A 9579-nucleotide genomic window follows, 5' to 3' on the forward strand; every position below is an offset into this window, starting at 1 on the left:
AAAAATAGATCAAATTGGAGCCATACAAATATTTGTAACATTTGCAATGAGATTAAAATAAATATATGTAACATATATTATAAACAAATATAATTTAATAGAAGAGAGAGGAAGAAAATGTAATAATACAGTAACCATGTTATAATTTTTCATCTGGATAGGATGCAATTATCAAGAAAGGTATAATAATTTTTGTTTTTTATCTTGCTTTTTAATTTTACTTTTAAGTATGTATAGAATTTAAACAAATCCTTTTAGGAAGGATATAATAAAACTCTTAAAAAATTCGGATTATTTAAAAAAAGTAATTATTGTAGATTATAAAAAATGCATAGGAAAATACAGTAATAAATGCTGTAAATATGTTAGCGTAAAATATAATTATTTATAGTTACTATATTTGTGATCTCTATTTATATTTTTGTAAAAAATTATATAATTCATTTATATAGTTTTTATCATTGACACTCATCATCAACTTTATCTTTTGGCATTTTCATCGAGTATATGCAAGGATATATCGTACAATTTTCTGTATCAAAATTTATATTTACATATATTTATCTATTCTTGAACTAAATATCCTGTTAAGATGTAGCCACCAGTGTCGTTCATGAGTATATCAGGATGCGTCCTGTCGGGTAATACTTGATACGAACGTAAAAAGTTCGTAAAGAGTCTCATATTTACTGCATTGCGTTTCTGTTTAAGTTCCATAAAAGTCTCTTGCAGGGGCTCCCGATACGTGTGGAAAATGACGAATGGTCGCGAGGCTCCCAGGAAAGGTAACAGCGCGTTCACGATATTTAAAGGATGTTCTTTCGCTATGATGGTTAAACCACGAGCCTTCGTTCCGTTTAACAAATCCAGGGCACGTTGCGTCTCCAGGAACCACTTTGGCTTCTTTACAGGAACCGCTTCCGTAGATTCCTCAGATTCTTCGAGTTTCCGTTTCAAAGTACCAGCATTCTTCTCAGTATCGCGAGGAGAGAGCGTACCATTCTCTCCCGTGTCAGTTTCAAGTTCTGAAATTTCAGTGCCCACGCAAGACCCCTCGTCACTCTTGGTCTCACCATTCAATTTTTCTATCGATCCCTCAACATCTCCTTCAGAAGCACGATCAGCAACCTTCTTTGAGGAAATACTGTGCAGCACACTCGACTCGCCCTGATAGTGTAACCTCAGGAAACTGTAAATGTTCACCGCAACATGCCTGTCCTTCAACTCCTGCGGGAAGTTCATGGCCTGAAGAATCGCAGTTTGCGGCACGTTGCCAGGATGCAGATTGATCAAGTAACCGTCTGTGTTCTCGCCTATCCTGTTCAACATAGCAGCAGCTGGTAATCCCTGACAACCACTGTCGTAGAGCAGGTGCAGGCCATCAGCTTGCACGTCGCTGTAGCACAGTATCTGGGCCAGAGCGTCCATCCTGAGGCCGCCGATCTTCTCCTGATACTGTCTGAAATACATCTCGTGTAGCGACATAATAGTGGGCCTGCATACAGTCAGGAATCTCATGTACTTGCGCTCCTTCTTCTTGATGTACTTCTCCTGGGAGTACTCGGTCTTGGCCGCGAACGACGCGCTGTTCTCGATGAGGGTGCCGATGATCTCCTTGCCGGTCTTCCCGGCCTCCTGCAAGCGCAGGATCTCCTCCTTCGACAGCCCCTGCGACGACGTACCGTAGTCGACGATGAGACGATTGTCCTGTCCGCACAGCTCGCCCTTCAGTCCGCTCAGGTCGTTCCGCGACTCCGCTCGTTCCACCAGCTTCAACGTGTAGGTGTTCTTGCTACCGCGCTTCGCCACCATCTCGAACGTGCTCCAGAACGGTTTGCCGACGACCTCGTGCATCTCCACCTTCTGATTCTTCCCTAACATCAAAGTATTATTCTCAGACACCTTGTATACCTTACTGAAGTTGTGCTTCTTGACTATCACGTGGAGCCCCACTGTGATTATTCCCTTCTCGCTACTCGTCATCGTATTCTGGGATAGCTGCTCGTCAATTTTTAGGTTAGAAAAATGCGTTGAATTTTTTTTTAGGTTAGAACACCGTGTAAACACATGGCCGTGTACAATCGATGACAAGTCGCGTTCCTTCTCGGTTCTCCTCGTTGGAAGATTTCTTACGTAATCATAGACTTTAGTAATTATTATATTTCCGTGTAAAACGGAACGTGCCCGAAGGGATCATCAGGAGCAAACAATCTAATCAATATCGCACACGCAGATGAATTAACGTAAGCAATATGTGTATTACATTTGTTGATATAGGTTATATACATTACATACGTCTTTTTTCAACGTAACGTCCTGTTCGCAAGTTAATAGCGTTTTGTAATGATATATACTTATTGCAGGCTTCTCGACTACGAAAAAAAGAACAATGGTTCACCACAATGAGTTCCAAGCTGTCGTCCTTGCCGGAGGGAAGGGTTCTCGTATGACAGAACTTACGGCAGGTCAACCAAAATGTTTGCTCCCGATCGCAAATGTTCCCATGATCTGGTATCCTCTGCAAATTCTCGAGCGTTCCGGCTTCAAGGAAGCGATCGTGGTGGTGTCCGAATTAGCAAAATCCGAAATATCAACGGCGTTGGACAGATTGGGTTTAAAAATCAAGATGGAAATTGTAGGGATTCCGGGCGCCGAGGATCTCGGCACGGCCGATTCCATCAGACTCATCCACGAAAAGATATATACAGATTTCTTGGTGATATCCTGCGATCTGATTGCAAATATTGATATATCGAAGATCTTGGATTTATACAGAAAACATAATGCGAGCGTAACTGCTCTTATGCTGCCTGTCCCAAAAGTGCCGGATGACTTTGTAACGCCAGGTCCGAAGAATAAACAGAAACCGGAAACAGACTTGATTGGCATCGACAATAATACAGGACGACTAGTTCTCCTGGCTTCCGCGTCTGATTTTGAAGAAACGTTTAATATCTCGCAGAGACTCCTCAGGAAGCATACCAGCTTCACTGTTCATTCCAAATTGATGGATGCACATTTATACATTATTAATAAATGGGTGTTGGACTTTTTGGTATTTAATAAGTGAGTAAAATTTTATCAATGAGAAATATTAAAAACCTTTAAGCTTAATTAATAACATTTTACAGAAACTTTACCACGTTGAAGGGTGAACTCTTGCCATACATAGTTAGCAAACAGTTATCTAAGCCCAAACAATCTGACGATCAAAATACTTCTATGGTGCAAGTAGATCTGAAAGAAGATATCTTCCGATTTGCAGCAGAGAAACCTTTAGATGAACTGATAAGAAAGATGTCAGCATTCAATGATCATAGCACTGATTTGGAAGAAGCATATTATGGAGACATAATACGATGTTACAGTCATATATCAAATGGAAAGTTCGGTCTTAGAGCAAACACTGTACAGATGTATCATTTCGCAAATGCTAAAGTAAGATACGAATCTTTATAACGAAAAAGAAAATGTGTTTATTATTAATTTTAATTATATTTATAATTTAATATATTTATCACAAGTATAAAAAGAAAAACCAGTGTTAACTAAAAAAAAAAAACATTTTCCATAGATATTAGAATGGTGGAATGCTGATGGCAAAAGTACCGAGTTGTCGCTGCTGCCAAGTATCTCGAGCACAGCGACTATACACAGTACGCAGATCCAGGAGAGTCGCATAGATGATAATACAACTATTCAAGAGAAAACATCGCTTAAGCACAGTCATATTGGACCTAACAGTGTTGTGGAATCTAAGACGAGGATATCTCAGAGCGTGATAATGGGACACGTAACTGTTAAGCAAAGGTAAGTTCAGAATTTATTACTGAGTATCATGAGTGAGATTTCTTTCATATTTATCAAATGTAAGCACCTACAATTTCTCTCTACCATCTTTTTACAGATGCATTATCCACAACTGTATACTATGTAATGGTTGCATAATTGAAGAAGGCACTGAGTTGAAGGATTGCTTAGTTGGAGCTCAACACATTGTAACATCTGGCAGTCAACATTCTCGCGAAGTGCTCACTGATGCAGATAGGCTTATAGAAATTTAATTAGTTTTACATTGTTGATAATAAATACTTACTAATAAAAATGAAGAAATTTTTGTTTTAAACATTATTTTAATTAATGTGCAATAATTTGAAATATATATGTAAATTAATAATGTGCAGATTAATAGTGCTTTTATAATTCCATTAATCTGTCGAATTATATAAATAATCAGGTTTATAAAAGATTACTGATTTTGCATAAATCGTTGCTCTTTGTTAGAGAAATATATGCGATATATATATATATATATATATATATATATATATATATATATATTACATATATACATTATATAAATATTAATTACTAATTATATAACATTTGTTAAATAATTTTATACTCTTCTCATTTTCGGCTTTGTGATGTAAACAACTCCTATATTAATATAATTGACGTTTAATACAGTTTCATCTTCCTGTTTTTTAACATATATATGAGAATTACACAATTATACTTTTACAATAGAGTTTAGTTTGTATTGTGTTTAATTTGATGTATTCAATGTATCTGATATTTAGTATAAGAAAAATAGTGTTTACTATAAGATAAAAAATAAATAGGAATAACATCACTTTTCATAGTGAGACATTCTGTACTTATATATTTCTCATGTAAATTATAATTTTTATATAACACAGTACAAACATATTTCATACAAAAAATGAAACATAAATAGATGCAATTATATATAATATAATGAGCAAAACATTTAATCTATTATTTGGAAATATAAAATATAATCTACAAAACTTCGATATATTATATAGAACTGTGCATCCTAAAGAGATTTTTTTTTAGTTATTTTATAGTATTTTACATTTTTATTATCTTATTTATTTTTATTTAGTTATTATTTTATAGTAAGTATATAAAGTTCTTAGTGTTTAAGTATATAAAGTTTATAATAATCATGAATTAAAATAATTTATCTTAACTTTTGCTATAGCAAATAATTTACGTTAACTTTTATAACAAATTTAAATACACGTGATAATAGTCAGATATAAAAATTTATAATACGTATTAATTTTTGATATTTTCTTTTACAAGAATTTTGATTATTGAATAAAATAATGAGATTTAAAAATTCTCAGCAAAATTTATATTTTAAAAAATGTCAAATCTTTGAATTCAAGTAATATGCGAATTATCTATACTTGGTCACGATTTTCAAGAGTTTTTACATTTAAACATGTAGTATTATTTTTTAAAATATTTTATCGCGCAATTCGGATAGCTGCTTCTTATTATTATTTAATTATTAAATAAAATTCGATGAAATAAAGTATTTTTATTGTTAAACATTCAAAACATATATTTGACCACAAAATTTTTCGTTAATCGAACTATGAAGGTTGCCATTCAATCGTAGATGCTTATGATGTTTCTTTTCGCAAGCAGAAAAATCTGAAAATTCAAAAATTGCATTATTATCTCATTTGAAAATCAAACAAAACTTTCGCTTTTTTATTTCTGTCTTATTTCTATCAAACGTGATATCATTTGTTCTCTGTTGTCTGAGCGAATTGATAAGTTTAATTGAGTGTAAGAATGTTCGTTAATATATGTAAATAAATGTGGGCAAAAAGTGTTTAAAAAGATTCTTTTAAGGAATTCTGCAAAATTTTTATCACGTTGAAGAGTGAACTCTATCATACATAATTATATAGTTATCTAGGTTCAAACAATCTGTAGACGACAGAAATACTTCTATGATGCAAGACTTGAAAGAAGATATCTTCCGGTTTGCAGCAAAGAAATCTTTTAAACAAACTGATAAGAATATTATAAAAATGTCAGCATTCAATAATCATAACATTCATTTTTAAGAAGCATATTATGAAGACAATACGATATTACATACGGTTTATATCAAATGGAATGTATATAAAAACAGTATAATATATATATAGTGTATGTATATGTATACAGATGTAAAGGTGCCATTTTGCAAATGCTAAATAATAAGTGAGATGCAAATCTTTATAACAAAAATAAATATTTACTTATATTTATATTTATATTTTATAATATATTTATTATCATAAAATATCACAAGTACATAACCCAGTGAGAAATGGTGGTCGAATTGACTAATCATTTCTCGCTGGGAAAGAAAAAATAAATGTTAATTTTAAAAAAAATTATATAGATATATATTATAGAATGATGGAGAGAGTATGGCAAAAATATCAGGCAGTTGCCATTATTATATTAAGTATATCGAGCACGCAGTGATTATTGCTGGAATGTTGCATAGTTGATAATACAATTATTGAAGATTTTACATATAAAATTTTTATATATAAAATTGTATAGGTATATATACATATATACAATACAATATATACAAGTGCACATATATACAATATATACAATATAAATTGTATATATATGTATATATACATGTACAATTATACATAAATATTATAATTATAAATAAATATTAATAAATAAATATATATATTATTAATAAATATATATAAATATATATATATATATAAATATATATATATATATAAATATATATATATAAATATATATATATATATATAAATATAGATATATATAAATATATATATTTATTAATATATTATTAATAAATATTATAATTATACATAAATATTATACATAAATATTATAATTATTATTATTATTTTTACGTTACGTAAATTGTCAAGAAACATATCATGTCGACACTTCTTACGATTTGTAAAAAGTTCACGTCAAATGTCACCTTTAAATAACGTCATAAAAATTACAAGCAATTTTCGTAGTATTTCCTGCAAAGTTATAAACGTGATCCATTTCAATTAACAAGTTACAAGCATTTTTAAAAATACAAAGAGTATGTGGAACTGTAGAAATATTTTAGAAATTGAAAAAATATAAAGAGAGAATGAATAATATGAATGCAGAGAAAATAATATAATGTCTACTTTTCGACAATCATTAAACATTGTTATTTTTTCTTTTTCCATTTTCTTTCTCATCTTTATTCCTTTATTCTTCTTCTTTCTTTCTATTTTTACTATGCTATGTAATTTTTTATAATATACATATACAATAGTTTAACGGTAAATTTGACATGTGCAAAATGCATAAAAAATTATTTGTCAAAACGCATAAAAAATTGTATACGATATTTGATATAGTTAAAAATATTTTTTGTTAATCTTCGTATACAGAGTCGTGCATGCATTTATTTTAAGCATAGTTTCGAATTGATAACAATAATATTCGATCTGCAAACTAATTTGCGATGGATCAAGATTTCTTTGCAGACTAATACTCGAATACTCGAAGTACTTGATTTCGAAATTTATTATAACTTGAATGACCACGAAAGTTGCGATATGTCATCTGTCTAAGTTATACTTTTTTCTGCTAAACACTTCTCCCTTGTATCTTTGTTAATTTCTATACTATGTCTCATTTCAAAGTCAAGTAGCCAGTTTACGTCCGCTTTTTCATGTCTGTTCCATTCAGAAGGACATAGTTTGTTATGTTCTTTGGCAAATTTATAAGCTAATTTGGATAGGTGTTCTAATAAACAAATTCGACAATTGCAGTTCCGATTCAGATCTTCAGGGTTCAGGCGTAGTAATTGTTTCAGTAACACAAATTCCTCTGAATATGTAAAAATTCCTGTGTCCTTTCCTGATGTAAGTTCATCATATACGTATATACCACTTTCTGATTTCAGCCATTCTGTTATTTCCATTGTTAAAGTTGCTTGATCAACGGTATGTTGACGTACAGCAGAAGCTGTAGATATTCGGTTAAATATAATATCATATAATGCCGATTCACGTTTATATTTTCTCTGATAAGTTTCTTTTCTCAATTGTAATATATTAATTTTTGTTTTTAAAACTAGATAATCAAGTTTAAATTTGTCTGCAGTTTTATTAATTATATCTTTCTTTGTTCTGGTCTTAAAAACTGTTTTGGCTGCCTCGTCGAGCTTCTTGCTCACTTTTAGATGTTCTTTAATCTTTTGTCTCATCCTCTTATTCATACTTTCCGTTATATCATCCTTACGAAATAAAGCAAATAATTAAAACATTTATGAATATGATGAAAAATAGGGGTATATTGTAAGTTGAAAATCGGTAAATTTGTTCTCTCGATTTTCATCTTATTATGTTCAGTCATTTTATTTACACATCTTTACATTCAAGTATATATATTCTTTTTGAAACATATTTTTTAAAATATTATATATAAAATAACGTTAACATTGCTCAGAATCTCATAGTGTATTTGTATTTCTCTTTATTCTAAAATTTTTAAATAATTCTGAAATAATATGATTAACTCAAAACGATACTTACCTTAACTTGCCATGGTCCATCATCTGGCAAATCGCTTTGCGAAGTAATTGTTTCCGAAATTTCACCTGCATTGGAGATTGATGATGAAGATTGCGATGCTCGGGAATCTATGTTGCACTTATTAGCAGTCTTAAAATTAGATATTTCTTCGGTGTTTTTTATTATGAAATTATACAGCCAGGACAAGTCCGCTTTTTTGTGGTCCGACCATATTTGAGGACATTTTTTTTCTTGCCAGGCGAAACGATAAGCAATATTTTGTAGTTGTTCCATTGCGCAAACTTGACAAGGACATTGACAATTCGCTTTTTCTGCCCAGCAACGTAATTCTTTCAATAACAAAGTTTCCTCCACAAATGTAAAAACTTCGTCCTTTTCTGAAAATTTGTCATATTCATATGTATATGTCTTGTTATTTAATTTTAAACGCAAACATTTCACACTTTCTTTAAGTAGTGACAATAAGTCATCAATTCCATTTTTTCTAGCAGCATTCTCTAGAGGTATGTTATTAAAGACAAAATCGTTTATTGCTTCATTAAATTTTGATTTTTCTTTCAAATAATCGTCTTTTTGTTGTAATATGTTTAGTTTTAACTTCAATGCTGAAAATTCAATATCATGTGAAACATCATGTATTAAATCTTTATTTCTTTTATTCAGAAAAATCTTGCACGCTCTTTTATGGACCTTATGGCTCAATTCCAAATGCGCTATAATCATTTTTCTGTCTTTGCTATAAGCCATTATAGGAACCTATCGAAATATAGCAAATAATTAAAGCATTCTATATAATATTATGATAAAAAAAAGAGTACGTTATAAGATAAAAATTGCAAGATTATTCTCATGATTTTCGTCTTACAATGTTTTAATCGTTTTGTTTACGAATTTCTCTATCGACTTTCAAGGATATATTCTTTTTTGAAACAATTAAAGTTTTTTGAAACAAAGTTTTTCAAAATAATATAATATTAACATTTCACATAAATCTCACAGTATATTTAAATTTATCTGTATTCTAAATACTCTTTTATATAATTATAAAATATTATAAAATTATAAAATATTATATATAATTATAAAATTATAAAATAATGTCATTAAAATAATACTTACAAAATAATGCTTATAATAAGAATCAAATTTTATTGGAAATATCAAGCAACTGACTAAC

General features: G+C 30.4%; 3 protein-coding genes across 3 annotated transcripts; 1 reads left to right on the forward strand and 2 right to left on the reverse strand.

Annotated features, from left to right (window-relative positions):
- Positions 1–312: 312 nt before the first annotated feature.
- On the reverse strand, positions 313–2048 carry Trmt6 (tRNA methyltransferase 6 non-catalytic subunit). Its single transcript, XM_083042234.1, has 2 exons — positions 1523–2048; positions 313–1459 (listed from the first exon to the last, which is right to left on the reverse strand). Exons 1-2 carry the CDS (start codon positions 1981–1983, stop codon positions 565–567), a joined length of 1356 nt encoding a protein of 451 aa, XP_082898360.1. The 5' UTR covers positions 1984–2048; the 3' UTR covers positions 313–564.
- Positions 2049–2103: 55 nt separating this feature from the next.
- On the forward strand, positions 2104–4126 carry Eif2bgamma (eukaryotic translation initiation factor 2B subunit gamma). The gene is made up of 5 exons (XM_083042235.1): positions 2104–2243; positions 2364–3066; positions 3132–3438; positions 3575–3810; positions 3908–4126. Exons 2-5 carry the CDS (start codon positions 2390–2392, stop codon positions 4062–4064), a joined length of 1377 nt encoding a protein of 458 aa, XP_082898361.1. The 5' UTR covers positions 2104–2243; positions 2364–2389; the 3' UTR covers positions 4065–4126.
- A 2976-nt stretch (positions 4127–7102) lies between these two features.
- LOC145938806 (uncharacterized) lies at positions 7103–9097 on the reverse strand. Its single transcript, XM_083042581.1, has 2 exons — positions 8403–9097; positions 7103–8104 (listed from the first exon to the last, which is right to left on the reverse strand). Exons 1-2 carry the CDS (start codon positions 8673–8675, stop codon positions 7433–7435), a joined length of 945 nt encoding a protein of 314 aa, XP_082898707.1. The 5' UTR covers positions 8676–9097; the 3' UTR covers positions 7103–7432.
- Positions 9098–9579: the final 482 nt, after the last annotated feature.

Source organism: Prenolepis imparis, unplaced genomic scaffold (genome assembly GCF_030444845.1).
Source record: "Prenolepis imparis isolate NDT839.2.m4 unplaced genomic scaffold, iyPreImpa1.0 SCAF_7, whole genome shotgun sequence".
Taxonomy (NCBI): Eukaryota; Metazoa; Arthropoda; class Insecta; order Hymenoptera; family Formicidae; genus Prenolepis; species Prenolepis imparis.